This window comes from Pipistrellus hanaki (assembly GCF_964339955.1).
Source record: "Pipistrellus hanaki genome assembly, chromosome: 15".
In the NCBI taxonomy this organism is placed as follows: Eukaryota; Metazoa; Chordata; class Mammalia; order Chiroptera; family Vespertilionidae; genus Pipistrellus; species Pipistrellus hanaki.
In genome coordinates this window covers 38,188,254-38,203,201 of record NC_140517.1, presented here as the reverse complement: position 1 = coordinate 38,203,201, position 14,948 = coordinate 38,188,254, and the positions used below count along the sequence as shown (strand labels likewise).

The following is a 14,948-nucleotide window of genomic DNA, read 5'->3' as shown; positions in this document are numbered from 1 at the left end:
ATGAGATTCCCAGGCTCCCAGCGACTCCATTCCTTGGTTCCTCCTACCTTCCCAATCCGCTTCCCCTCCACAGCCAGGGCCTTCATCTTAGAGAAATAGTGGTAGAAAGAGACCACATAGGTGATGATGGACTTCTCATCTGGAGCCTCCATGTTGACATCTGGGGGGAAGGGAAAGTGGGGGAGCGTGACAATGAGCACTCGAGCAGAGGGATGGAAGGTATTGGGGCAGGAGGGAGAACCCACTTAAAAAAAAATTACTGATTAATTTGAGAGAAAGAGAGAGAGAGGTTGATTTTGATGTTCCACTTAGTTGTGCATTCATAAGTTGCTTCTTGTACATGCCCTGACCAGAGGTTGAACCCACACCCTTGGAGAATCAGGACAACGCTCTAACTAACTGAGCTACTGACCAGTGTAGGAGCCCACTAACTTTGTGACCACAGGCAAAATAACCAACCTCTCTCTGTTCCTGCATTTTTGTATTTGACAAATGGGGTTCTACCTCATGGGATTAATAGTGTCTGCCACACATAAACCACAATAGAGAAAGTATCTCTTACTGTTGTTGTTTTATTTGTTGTTAACCCTCACCAGAGGATATTCCTTCCATTGGTTTTTAGAAAGCATGGAAGGGAGTACAGAGAGGGGTGAGGCATCGATGTGAGAAAGACACATTGATTGGTTGCCTCCTGCATGCTTGGGGAGCAAACCTGCAACCCAGGTATGTGCCCTTGACCAGAATCAAACCTGCAACCCTTCAGTGCTCGGGCTGACTCTCTAACCACTGAGCCACCAATCTACCTTCCTCCTCAAGGCCTTTGCACACACTATTCTTATATTCTTACTAGTGGCCTGGTGCACGGATTCGTGCACATTGAAAGGAAAATAATTAGAAGAAATATTTTTAAATTGCTATTTGCCCTTTCTCTGTAATGGACACTGGTCGCTGTCTGTGGGGCGATTGGCCCTGCTCACACCTGCCCTGGCCTGGTGCAGCCCACTCACCTGCTCCCCATCTCACTGCGGTCCCACTTTCTGTCAGGGCCCAGCAGGGCCGGCAGTGCCTCTACTGCCACCCCTGCCAGCACTAGGTCACTGATGCCCACCATGTTCTGTGCTGCCCCCTGGTGGTCAGCACATGTCATAGTGAGCAGTCAAACTCCCAGTCAAGGGGACACTTAGCATATTAGGCTTTTATTATATAGGATTGTCTGGAACACTATTCCCCCTTCTGTGTGCCTAACTCCCACTCATCCTCCAGGGCTCAACTCAAATTTGCTCAGACAAGCGTCCCTGTTCACCCTGTCTACAGTTGGTCTCATGTTATTCTTCCTCAGAGCATCTTATCATTTCCTCCTACTTCCTTCCAAATTTCTTATCACACTTTGCAATTAGATATTCACTCATGTGATTGTCTCCTTACCTACAGTTTGAGCTCCAGGAGCACAGGGACCATGCCTGTCTTTCTAACCACTCTTCCTTCTATGCCCAGTACACAGTAGAAGCTCAATAAATATTTGCTAAGTGAATGAGTGGTTGGTGAGGTTTGAGGTTAAGGCATGAGCTTGAATCCAAGCTCAACCACTTACTGCATGTCCTTAGAAAACAGACCTGCCCAACTGGCGCGGTTCAGTGGTTGAGCGTCAACCTATGAACTAGGAGGTCAATTCCCAGTCAGGGCACATGCTCAGGTTGTGGGCTCAGTCCCCACTGTGGGGCTTGCAGGAGGCAGCAGGTCAATGATTCTCTTTTATCATTGATGTTTCTATCTCTCTCTCCCTTTCCCTCTAAAATCAATAAAAATATATTTATTTATTTATTTATTTATTTATTAATATATTTTATTGATTTTGTACAGAGAGGAAGGGAGAGAGATAGAGAGTTAGAAACATCGATGAGAGAGAGTCATCGATCAGCTGCCTCTTGCACACCTCCCACTGGGGATATGCCCGCAACCAAGGTACATGCCCTTGACCGGAATCGAACCCGGGACCTCTCAGTCCCCAAGCCGACGCTCTATCCATTGAGCCAAACCGGTTTTGGCTAAAATCAATAAAAATATATTTAAAATGAGAAAGAAAATAGAGCTAACTTCTCTAAGCCCCAGTTTTCCATTGTTACAGCAGGGATAATCACAGTGCCTGCCACCTAGGAAAACAAGAATACCCTGCCACAGAAGAAAAACTCAATCATATTTTTATTGATTTCAGAGAAAAAGGGAGAGGAAGAGTGAGAGATAGAAACATCAATGATGAGAGGGAATCATTGACTGGCTGCCTCCTGCACGCCCCCTACTGGGGACTGAGCCCACAACCCGGGCATGTGCCTTTGGCCAGAATCAAACCCGGGACCCTTGAGTCCACAGGTCGACACTCTATACACGGAGCCAAACCAGCTAGGCTCCAATGACCATTTTAATTGATGCACTGAACACACAACATTATAGTCCGCCCACCTAGTGAAACTGGTGTTCACTAAAGACCTACTTGTACCAGGCGCTGAGCACTAAATGCAAGTACACAAGGCAAGTAGCGGGGATGATTAGGACCATGAAGTCTGGAATCAGAGGTCCCGTTTACTGGTTTTCAGTGTGACCCTGTGCAAGTGACTTCCCTCTCTCACCCTTTAGTTTTCATCAAATTTGTCCAACCAGGTCAGTGTGAGGATGAAAGGGAACAGTTTTGATCAAATTCCCAGCCACGTGGTTGGCACACAGTAGATGCTCAGAAAAAGACAGCAGCTGTTATTCCAGGGATGGGGCTTGGTGTGGAGGGTGACCATGGGTTGGGGATGAGGCTGAAGTCTGGGCTGGGGCTAGGGATGGACTGTAAGTAGGAAGGGGTGGGGCTAAGGATAGAGTTGTGGATGGGGACAGACAGCGGGATGGGCTGGGGACAGGTACGAGGTAGGAAGTGAGGTTCATGGATGGGGAGAAGGATAATGTTGAGAAGGGGTAGGGGTTAGGGATGGGACAGTGTGGAGTTGGGTATGTGTTGGGTCTGGGATTAGGGAGGGAGGGATGGGTTTGAGGGGAGATGATTGAAGATGGATTTGAGAAAGGGGAGATAGAAATGGAAATGGGTAGGGGTTTAAGATGGAGATGGAGAAAGTAAGGGACAGGGGCGGGGAAAGAAGGGATGGGCAGAGGGAGGGGAGGAAAGAAAGGAAGGGAAGTGGAGGATTGGGGTTTGGGGTGTGTTGGGGTAGAATGGAATAGAGTTTGGGATGGCATTGGGATAGCAGCCCCAAAGAGGGAGTCAGGACTGGGGTCACACAAGGCTCACCTTCAGGGTCCAGCAGGCGGGCCAGCCCCAGGTGCTGCTCGGCCGTGCGGAAGGCTCTCTGCAGGTTGTAGTTGGTGTTGGACTTGGTGAGTTTGCTGAAGTCCACGAGATCGGGCCTAGGCAGGGCACAGAGTGGGCAGGCAACAGGCAGGCTCCAGAGCCAGTGGGCAAGCAGGCAAAAGTCATCCTGGGTGAGTCCCACCCAGGGCGAGGGCGGGAGGCCTGGCCCACCCGGGGGAAACCGTGTGTGCTGGGTGTGAGCACTGCAGGTGTGAGGGCTTCAGGATGCACACGGTATGCTTAAGTGTGTCTCTGTACAGCACTATGTGCTGGTCAGAAGTGTGAGGTCTGCAGCCAGCTGCCTGGCTCACACCCCAGCTCAGCCACTTCCTGGCTGTCATCTGGGTGAGCTACTTTGTTTCTCTCTGCCTCAGTTTCGTCATTCTCATTTGTAAAATGGGGATAAATTAGTGTCTGCCTCATAGGGTCATTGACTATTCAATGACTTATTTAAAACAATTCTGGGTACACAGAAATCACTCACTATGTGTTACCACGATAAGCTGGGCACCATTACAGCTTGTGAGTTTCTGGGTGTGTAGGTGCAGCTGGGTCTCTCCGTGTATGTATGAGTGTGTGTGTGTGTGTGTGTGTGTGTGTGGTGGTGGGGGGGTGGTTCTGGCTTCTGCCACACCAAAGCAAGTCCCTCCCAGCCTCTTAGTCTCAGTTCCCCCATCTGTCATGTGGATGATCATAATGTGGGTGTGACTGGTCTGGGTGCCCACCTCTCAGAGGTCAGTGCCAGGCTCTGAGGTATGACTAGATGGGTATGCAGGGGCCAGAGGATCTCCGGGTGAACTAGAGAAGGACTCTGATGGGAGGTGCTGTGCACACACTCAGGGGCACCATCCACGGGGGAGTGGACTCTCCACCCTGGGGACAGCAGGCACAGGCTGTGTATGTCCTGAGGGACTGTGTGCACACACCTGTGTGAAGGCTAGCATGTTTCCATGTGTGCACAGGGTAGGTGGCCTGGGCAGAGGTCTATGTGGTGTGTGCACCTGTGTGTGTGAAGGGAAATGTATATGTGCAGAGAGGTGAAGGCAAGGACCTGTGCCTGTGATCGTCTATCTACATACATGTACAGGCATGTACCTGAGAAACGTGTGGTGGGGGACAGGGCAGGGCTGGGTTGCCGCAGGCCGGGCGGTACCTGTGCCTATGGATGAGGGCGTTGAAGGCCAGGCCATCCCGCCAGCTGGTGGTGAAATTCTGGATGTTTACCTCTGGGTAACTAGCAGCATGGAAGGGAGAGAGAGAGGCAGAGATGGAGAAAGTCAGGAGGGGAGAGGGAGAGAGGGAGAGACAGACATGGATGGATGGATGGATGGATGGATGGATGGATAGATAGATAGATGATAGATAGATCGATAGATAGATGATTGATTGATAGATAGATGATAGGTAGATAGATGATAGATAGATAGATAGATAGATAGATAGATAGATAGATGATACAATGAGCCAGAGGGATGGAGATAGACATAAAGATAGAGATAGAGATTGAAGCAGACAGAAAAGGGGGGGGGGGATGAGGGGCAGAGGGACGAAAGAAGAGACAGAGAGGAGGGAAGAAGGGATGGGGAGAGAGAGACAGAGAGAGCAAGATGCAGAGATGGGGAAAGAAGGGAGGGGAAGAAAGAGACAGAAAGGGAGAGAATAGGGAGGGAGGGGAAGAGGAAGATAGAAAGAGAGAGAGTAGAGAGGGGAAGAGAGACAGAAAGGAAGAGAGTAGGGAAAGAGGGGAAGAGAGATAACAAAGAAGAGCAGACATACAGGTAACCACTGACACAGGGAGAAACAGATTGCACTGCAAGAGAAGCCCCAGAGGATGAGAGCCAGTGCCCAGGCTCCTCCTTCCTCCCAGGGGCTGCTCACCAGAGGGCCCTTCAGCTACAGGCCATGTCCTCCCTGAACGACAGAGTTGGGAGTCCAGGGGCCATGCCCAGCAGATCTGTGCACCCCCCTTCTCAACCCCACTGAAGGCACCAGGACCCTGAGTTTCCCTCACCAGCCGCCCAAGCCCTGGTGTGTGCTCTGCTAGCTGGACAGGTGGGAGGGAGAGTGGCTGGAACCTGGAGGATCCACACAGGCGCACAGGAGGCCTCTCGAGTGCAGGATGAGTGGGGGAAAGAGAAGGGAGCAGGCCAGGGGCAGCCCATCACTTTCCAGCACTGATCTCTGAGGAATCCAGTTCTAATTTGAACGTGGCTTCCAGATTATTATACAGGTGGTTTTTTAAATTAGGTTATCTTTAAATACACACACACACACACACACACACACACACACATATTAGAGGCCTGTTGCACAAATTCATACACAGGTGGGGCCCCTCAGCCTGGCTGGCAATTGGGGCCAAATCGGGGTTGTCTCACTCAGTCCCTATTGGGGCCATCAGGGCAGGTTGGCCAGGGGGAGGTTGGCTGGCCTTGGGAGGTTGGTTGTGGGAGCACATTGACCACCAGGAGGCAGCTCCTGCATCAAGCGTCTGCCCCCTGGAGGTCAGTGTGTGTCATAGCGACTGATTGGTTGTTGAGTCATTGGGTCACTTAGGCTTTTATATATGTGTGTATATCCTATATAATAAAAGGCTAATATGCAAATTGACCAGATGGCAGAACGACAGGTCTCTATGACATGCACTGACCACCAGGAGGCAGACACTCCATGCAGGAGCTGCCCCTTGGTGGTCAGTGCACTCCAACAGGGGGAGCTCTGCTCAGCCAGAAGCCAGGATTATGGCTGGTGAGTGCAGCGGCGATGGCAGGAGCCTCTTCTGCTCTGTGGCAGCACTAGGGGATGTCCGACTGACAGCTTAGGCCTGCTCTCCATGGACTCCCAGACTGTGAAAGGACACAGGCTGGACTGAGGGACACCCCCCTTCCAGTGCACGAATTTCATGTGTATATAATATTTATTGATTTCAGGGAGGAAGGGAGAGGGAGAGAGAGATATAGAAACATCAATGATGAGAGAGAATCATTGATTGGCTGTCTTCTGTATACCCCCCACTGGGGATTAAGCCCACAACTTGGGCATGTGCCCTGACTAGGAATCGAACTGTGACCTCCTGGTTCATAGGTCGACCACTAAGCCTCACCAGCTGGGTTGTTATGCAGGTTTATTCAACAAGGTCAGAAGAGTAGATGTGTTTTCTTTACAGTCTATTAGTTCCACATGTAGCTATTGACACAGGGTTTGAGCTGTCCCTTGCACTCATCCCTAAGGAGCCCCCAAGGTTAGGCCCAGCCTGAGTGGAGCTGGGAGCTTACCCCGCTGTCTTCATCTGACACCACAAGAGCAGCGCGTCCTTGGCAGAGCGTGTCTCTCTATTGTCCTCCGTCTCGATTTTGATGACCTGAATCTGTGAGGATACAAAGCTCAGCTTTGGGGACCTGGAGGGCTTGAGCTGGGAATTCCACCCCCACCCTATTGCCAGGGAGGGTAGTGGGTAACAGCAGGTGGAGGCAGGGGTGGGGGTTCAGAAGTGGGCCGGGCCATCCACAACGGGGTGGGGGGCAGAGGTGGATTAGGGTCTCAGTTTCCAGCGGTGCTGCCATCCTTGGTGTCTGGGCCGCTTCCCTGACCCCAGCCATCATCATTTCCACCTGAGCTAGTGCAGTGGCCTCCATGCTGGTCTCCCCACCCCGCCCCTCATCTGTTCTTCAGGTGGCAGAGGGGCCCTGTGAACAGCTCAGTGAGACCACGTGCCCCTATCCTCAAACGTGGCTCCAGCTCACTCTGCATAAAAATAAGAGTCTCACAATCTCCTCTCAGTATGTCTCTGACCTCCTCCTCAGCAGCTCGCTCTCCTCCAGAGACCCCTGTCCTGTCACTAACTCCCAGTGTCCTCCCTCCCCAGGGCCTCTGCCCTGGCTGTCCCTTTTGCCTGGGACAACCTTCCCCCAGGTCCCCACAGGCTCCACCGCCTCCTTGAGGTCTGTGCTCTTGTAAGCTTCTCAGTGAGGACTTGACCCACCACCTGATTTTAAATCTCCATTTGTATACCCAAATTGCACATCCCCCTTCCCTGCCTTATGCCCTTAGCATTTATCACTATCTGTACCTTTTATCTCTTCATCTGGTTCATTGTCTCCCCTTTATGGTCTGAATTGTGTTGTCGCCCCCCAAATTCATAAGTTGGAGCCCTAACCCCCCAATGTGACTGTATTAGGAGAGAGGGCCTCAGAGAGTTAGTTAAGGTTAAATGAGTTCTAAGGGTGGCGCCCTAATGTAATATGAATGGTGTCCTTACAGAAGAGGAAGAGCCCTGGCCAGTGTGGCTCAGTGGGTTGGAGCGCCATCCCTCATACCAAAAGGGTTCAGGTCCGATTCCTGTGGGGGTCCCACAGAAGGCAACCGATTGATGTTTGCGTGTCTCTCTCTCTCTCTCTCTCTCTCTCTCTCTCTCTCTCTCTCTCTCTCTCTCTCCCCCCCCCCCCTTCCCCTCTTTCTATAATCAAAAAGCATATCTCAGGTACGTATTAAAGAAAGAAGAGGCCGAAACCAGTTTGGCTCAGTGAATAAAGCGTCGGTCTGTGGACTGAAAGGTCCCAGGTTCGATTTCAGTCAAGGACATGTACTTTGGTTGCGGGCACATCCCTGGTGAGGGGTGTGCAGGAGGCAGCTGGTCGATGTTTCTCTCTCATTGAGTTTATAGCTCTCTATCCTTCTCCCTTCCTCTCTGTAAAAAAATCAATAAAATATTTTTTTTAAAGAAGAAGAAAAAAAAGAAAGAAGAGGAAGAGACCCTAGGGACATGCAGAGTAAAGATCACGTGAGGACGTAGCGAGAGAGGCTTCGGGAGAAACCCAAAGGGCTGCACCTTGATCTTGAACTTTATGAGAAAATTAATTTCCGTTGTCTAAGCCCCCGTCTGGGGCGTTTTGTTACAGTGCCCTAGTGACTGAGTGCTCCCCACCCTGTGAGAGTTCCAGGACCACGGGCGTTCGTGACCTGGAGGACCCAGAATAAGAGCAGGTCCAAGAAACGTAGGGGGGTCCTCGACACTTGGGCCCTAGACTTGAGAGCTGCGTTTGGCATCTAGGTACAACATAGAGAAGTAGATAGCCAAGCCCTGGTTTTAGGCTCCAGCTACTAGCCACCCCACCCCACCCCCAATCCTATGGTCTCATTCCCTCACTCTGTACTGACATCCATACCTGTCTCCAGCTTTCACCATTTTTCTGAGCTCCATTTCCAGTATCCAGTGGATTCACAAGTGCCTCCCACTAATGTCCCCTGACCCTGATGGCCACCATTCCCCCAAGTGGCCTCAGCGTCTCTCCCAAACCTGATCTTTCTCCCGGGCCTGTCTCAGTGTGGCTCCACTATCCTCCAGTCCTCAGGCCAGAGCCTTGGGTCTAGACCTGAACAGCTCCCCATCCTTCCCATTCCCCTATGCAGGGGTCTTCAAACTACGGCCCGCGGGCCACATGCAGCCCCCAGGGGAGTCTGATCCTGCCCGCCAGGTTTTTTGGGCAGTGAGTGCAGCCGAGGTGTTACAGTAGGAATTAGTAGTTCATATAGTCCGGCCCTCCAGCTCTCTGAGGGACCGTGATCTGGCCCCCACTTTAAAAAGTTTGAGGACCCCTGCCCTATGGCATGCCCACTCCCCCATCACCCCCTCCCCCCAGCTTCTTTCCTACCTGCCCTCCTTTTCACCTGTCTATGCCCCACCCCCAGGCCCAGCTCCAGACTCTACCCTGGACTCCCGGCACCCAACTTTGGTGACCACCCAATCCAGAGGAATCCTTCTAGATCTGACTACGCCCCTCCTCTTGATAAAACTCTCCAATCTCTCCCCATGTCAGACAGAATAAAAGCCAAACTGCCTTGCAGATCGCCTGGGCCCTGGCAGCCCCTCTGATATCATCTCCTCCGTCACCTCCGGCCTCTATTCTCTAGCCATTATGGTCTCTGTGCTTCCAACATGCCACTGCAGGGCCTGTGCCTCTGCCGTGTCCCCAATCTGGATGTGTTCTCCCTTCAATTTCATGTCGTTCAGCAAAGAGCTTCCAGAGAGCCCTTCTCTGATCTCCCCGTCTGAAATATCAGTGCCATCAACTTAACGTTTTATATCCTTTTCTGACTCATAATCTCTTTTGCATAGCTCTTTTTACTCCTCTGCCTAGAACTGGCACTTTCCCCATACACCCCTTGTTTATATTTTTATAGGTTTGTTTATTGTTCATCCACAAAAGCAGAAAATCTACCTATTCTGTTTCTGAACTGGAGCAAAATTGTCAGAATCTGAATTCCAGCTGCACTACCCAGCTGTGTGACCTTGATTGAGCCTATCACTTCAACTTTTGGGCTTGTGTCCTCACTAGTAAGATGGAATGGTAAATACTACTTAGTTTAGGGGGTTGTTGTACGTGTTAAATGCCACATGCTTGGAACGGTGACTGGAACACAGTAAAAAATATAAAAATGGGGATCATAGTGATGTTGATGATAATGATTTTTCTTTTTAATCTTCACCTGAGGGTATTTTTCCATTGATTTTTAGAGAAAGTGGAAGAGAGAGGGAAAGGCAGAGAGTAACATCGATGTGAGAGAAACACATGGATTTTGTTGCCTCCTGCATGAGCCCCTGCCAGGGAGGACCCTGCACTGGAGGTACATGCCCGCCACCAGAATTGATCCCGACGCTCTAGCCACTGAACCAAACCAGTTTCGGCTTTATCATTATTTTCATTCCACCCCCTGGAACAGGGTTGCTGGAGCATATTAGAATATTTTGGAGTGAGTGAATGAATGAATGAATGAATGAATGGTTGAGTGGATGGGGACGCCCCCCGAAGGCCCCACCTGAGGGGGCGGCTGGGCAGGGGACACTCGGGGATCACCTGGAAGCGCAGGATGATGGTCCAGACCAGGCCCAGGGTCAGCCGGTGGTTGCCGTCCACGATGTCGTGCGAGCCCACGTTCTCCAGGTGCACGCGCTGCTCCTTCAGGAACTGCAGGGCCTTGTCCACGTTCTCCAGCGAGTGGATCCTCATGCGGCCGCGCGTGGGCCGTGGCTAGGGCGGGGGGCGGGGAGCATTGGGAGATGGAGGACCAGACCTAGCACCCCTGTCCCCGGCCCCACCTCTCCAGCATGTCAGCCCCAGAGTCACGCCTTGGATACCCAGGCCCAGACCACCTCCGTCGGCCTCATCAAAGACCAAAGACCCGGTCCTAAAGAACCCCTCCCCTGGTCAGTGGGGGAAGAAGGAAGGGAGGGGACATCTGTGATACTTTCAACAATAACGTTTTTTAAAAAAAGAATCCCTCTCCTTCCCACAGCCAGACCCTTTCAAGAGCCAGTTCTCTCCCTGGCTGATTCCAGTCCCGGTCCCCCTTCTACGAAAGCTACACCTCCCAGCTGATAACCACACTTCCTAACGCCCGGCCTGTAGCCCTCCCATAGCCTTACTGTCCGTCCACACTGTCCTCCACGTTTGGCCTCTGGTTCCACAGCCACACCCTTTCCGCACCCTCCGGAGGCCCTCCCATTCCTGTCAAGCCCCGCCCCACCCAGACTCTCCCTAGTTTATAGCTCCTTTCCTTCCAAAGGCATTTGTTTCTGTCCCATAGCCATGCCCCTTACGACCTGGAGCTCCAGGCTCTGGCCTGGAACGATCTCTATCTAGCTCTATCAGAACCCATCCTTCAGAAGCCCCGTCCAAGCCCAGAAATACAACCGTAACCCACACACCAAGCCGCACTCATACAAGAGTTCTGTGGGGTCCCCAACTCCCGCGACCAAAGCATCCCCTTCCCAGGGCAGCCACACCCTCATCCATAGACCCCTCAACAGAGTCCTGCTGTGTTATAGCCATTGCCCCTGCTGCTGCACCTCCCGTTCCACCAGAGCCCCACCCAGGCCCAGTCCCCCCAACCACCGCCTTCACCCTCACCAGAACCCTCCGCTCCAAGACACGCCTGCAGGTGCCTCACAACCAAGCCGGGCCCCTGAGCCACAGCCCCACCGCCCGGCTCAGGCCCCTCACCAGCCTGCACCTTCCCGGAACTCCACCATCCCTCAGGCAGGCCCCAGCCCTAGCCCAGCCAGAGACCCAGGCCAACCCCGGCCCCCAGCCCCCAGCCCCCTCACCAGCTGCTCCCCGGACAGCACTTCCAGGAGTCTCGTGAGCACGAAACCGTCCCGGAGGTCGGCATAGAGGTCCCCGATGTGGCAGCCGACGCGGGCGAGGTGAGAGTTCACCCACTTGGTGAAAGTTTTCTTCTGCACAGCTTCCCGCTCATCTGAAGGACAGGCTCTGATGAGCGCCAGTCTCCCAGGAACCTGCCCAGGAGCTCCCCTTCCAGCTTCACCCAGGCCCCCTCCGCCCACTGTCCAGGCCCAGCTCTCCAAAACGATAAGGTCTTTGCCGGCTCCTCCTGCCTGGGCCTCCTTCCCCTCCTGCCGCTGCCCACCTGAAGTCAGCCTCCTCTGTATTTTCAAGTTTTCCTGAAATCCCTCTCCCTTCCTCTGAAATATATATATATATATAGCCCAGCCCGCCTGGCTCAGTGGTTGAGCATTGACCTATGAACCAGGAGATCACGGTTCCATTCCCCATCAGGGCACATGCCCTGGTTGTGGACTCGGATCCCCAGTCTGGGGCATGCAGGAGGCAGCTGATCAGTGATTCTCGCTCATCGTTGATGTTTCTGTCTGTCTCTCCCTCCCTCTTCCTCTCTGAAATCAATAAAAATATGTGTAAAGTTTTCCTGAGATATCACATCCACAACAAGCCTTCCCTGTTGTCTACCCCAGCTGGCTCTGTTCATTCACTCAATAAATAACTGAGCGTCTGCCATGTGTCCCCACTGTCCTAGGCTCTGAAGAAGGCACAGTCCTGTCACAGAGCTCAGGGAAGTTGGGGCACAGTAATATACTAGGGTGCCATGGAGGTGCCCCTGGGGGAGGAACAAGATGAGGAATATCTCAGGCTGCTGTCTTGGAGGTGGTGGGGGGGGGGTAGGTGGTCAGAGAGGACAAGAATGGCAGCCAGGAGACCAGGGAGGTGACTGGGGAAGGGACTCATGAAAGAGAGGTCAAAGCTGGAGGAGGGCGGAGCTGTGGGAATGGGAGAAGAGGGCATATTGGAGTTATTTAGAGATGAAAAAGTAAAACCTGGCAACTGACAGGCTGTGGGGAATGAAGAGGAAGGACTATGCTACTCTGAAAGCTCCCTGAGGGCAGGAACCGCCTGCCACTCCCTAGCAACTGCACTGCCAGCTCGAGGCTGCGTATCCCACATCCTTAGGGTGAGGAATAGGAGGGCGACTACAGAGGAAAGAGTGAAGAAACAAAATGGAGTCTTCATAGCCAAGCTAGCAGCATCACTTACATTAGGAGGGGCTGAAACGTGAGAACAGGTTTTAGTTTACTTTAGCCTGAGGACTTAACTTTTGAACTCTTCAGTTGTGCATCAATGCCTAGAAATAGACATAAGTCCAATAGAGAACCTTCCAAAGAATTTAGGAAAGAATGCTCATGAGAAGAACTTAGGGGGGAATGTTCATGCGTCCAGACACTTGACCCCTAGAAGGTCACCTGCTCAGACCAATCCAGAAGCTAGGAATGCAGGACTGACTCTCCTCAAGAATGTACCTTTTAGCCGGGACCGGTTTGGCTCAATGGATAGAGCGTCGGCTTGGGGACTGAAGGGTCCCAGGTTCGATTCTGGTCACGGGCACGTACCTTGGTTGCGGGCATATCCCCGGTGGGGGGTGTGCAAGAGGCAGCTGATCAATGACTCTCTCTCATCGATGTTTCTAACTCTCTATCTCTCTCCCTTCCTCTCTGTACAAAATCAATAAAATATATTAAAAAAAAAAAAAAAAAAAAAGAATGTACCTTTTACTCAACTTTCCTCTTTCCTTTGGAACACTGGGTCCTAGTAGTGTTGCCAGAATTGCAAGTCTTAAGATCCTTGAATAAAACTTTGACATTGAATTTTAGCAAGGCCTCCTGATCCATTTACACTCAGATTACACTAACAATGGGAGGGGAGGGGGAGAATGTGTGCAACTTCTGCCTCCCGTGCTTACAAGGAAAGGGTTTAGGAGTCTTACTCCTTAACTAACTGTGTTACATATTATAAAATTCACTCTTTTAAAGTGTAACTTTAAAGTGTGGTTTTTAGCATAGTCACAAAGTTGTGCAACCATCACCACTGTCTAATATCAGAATATTTTCAACATCCCAGGAAGAGACCCTGTAACCATTAGCAGTCACTGCCCATTCACCCTTCTCTCAGCACTAGGTACCACTAATCCATTTTCTCTGTTCTGGACACGTTACATAAGTGGAACCACACAATAGATGGTCTTTTGTGTGTCTGGCTTCTTTTACTTAGCATAATGTTTTCAAGGTTTGTTGATGTTATCACATGTATTAATACTTTATTCCTCTTTCAGGCCAAATAATAATACGTGTGTGGGTATACTACATTTTACTTATGTATTCCTCAGTTAAGGGACAGGGTTGTTTCCACTCTTTGGTGATGATGACTAATGCTGCTAGGAACATTCAGGTGCAAGTTTCCTGTGGACACGTTTTCAGTTTATCTTGAGTACATACCTGGGAGTGGACTGGCTGCGTAATCTACCTTCACTCTTTTTTTTTTTTTTTTTTTTAAGTTATCTGTAGCTCCATGTTGGTCTTTCTTTTTTTTTTTTTTTAATATATATTTTATTGATTTTGTACAGAGAGGAAGGGAGAGAGACAGAGAGTTAGAAACATTGATGAGAGAGAGTCATCGATCAGCTGCCTCCCGCACACCCCTTACTGGGGATAAGCCCGCAACCAAGGTACATGCCCTTGACCAGAATCGAATCCGGGACCCTTCAGTCCCCAAGCCGACGCTCTATTCATTGACCCAAACTGGTCTCGGCTACCTTCACTCTTTTGAGGAACCGCCAAACCATTTTCCAAAGTGGCTGCACCATTATACATTCCGACCTGTAGTTTCCTCACATCCTGGCCATGGCTTGTTATTGCCTAGGTTTTATTGTTGTTGTTATTGCCCTCCTAGTGGGTATGAAATGGTGCCTCGATATGGTTTTGATTGGCACTTCCCCAATGATCAATGATGTTGAGCATCTTTTTGCATACTTGTTGGCCATTTGTATTCCTTTGAAGAAATATCCATGCAAAGCTTTGCCCATTTTTAATTGGGTTATTTGTCTTTTTATCATCTGCGCTCCCTTTGCTACTTTCTGTGAATCTATAATAATTTCATAACTTGAAGTTTTATCAAAAAAGGAAACTGCTGCCTGCCCTTCACCCCTCTTCCCCTGACTCCCACAGGCTTCAACACCAGGGCCCAGAGAGCAGAGGGGAAGAAGGAACCGCGGACCCACACTGGCTGCCTGGAACAGCGCTCTCAGCCAGCGCTGCTCACCGAGGGACAATGCAGGAGGGGAAAAGGAGCTTCTAACTCCTTTAAGCCACTGTGTTGTTTGGGCCTCTTTGTTACAGCAGCTTAGCCTTTTAAGATCACATATGAGGAAGTGAGGACAGAAAAGACGCAGAAGTGGGTGTTTGATTATTCTGCTTTTGAACGCTGATGGCCAGGCCCCAGCAGATTTGGCCGATGCT

General features: G+C 51.0%; 1 protein-coding gene across 3 annotated transcripts in view; it reads right to left on the bottom strand.

The window, feature by feature from the left end:
* The window catches only part of SPTBN4 (spectrin beta, non-erythrocytic 4), a 77,589-nt gene that overhangs the window by 54,074 nt on the left and 8,567 nt on the right, over positions 1-14,948 (bottom strand). For all 3 annotated transcript variants that reach the window (XM_084860906.1, XM_084860907.1, XM_084860908.1), the window contains exons 3-8: positions 11,451-11,602; positions 10,201-10,374; positions 6,622-6,713; positions 4,500-4,580; positions 3,287-3,402; positions 48-160 (exon numbers count right to left, since the gene is read on the bottom strand). In XM_084860906.1, coding sequence (XP_084717032.1) covers positions 48-160; positions 3,287-3,402; positions 4,500-4,580; positions 6,622-6,713; positions 10,201-10,374; positions 11,451-11,602 — 728 coding nt within the window. The remainder of the gene's footprint in view (positions 1-47; positions 161-3,286; positions 3,403-4,499; positions 4,581-6,621; positions 6,714-10,200; positions 10,375-11,450; positions 11,603-14,948) is intronic.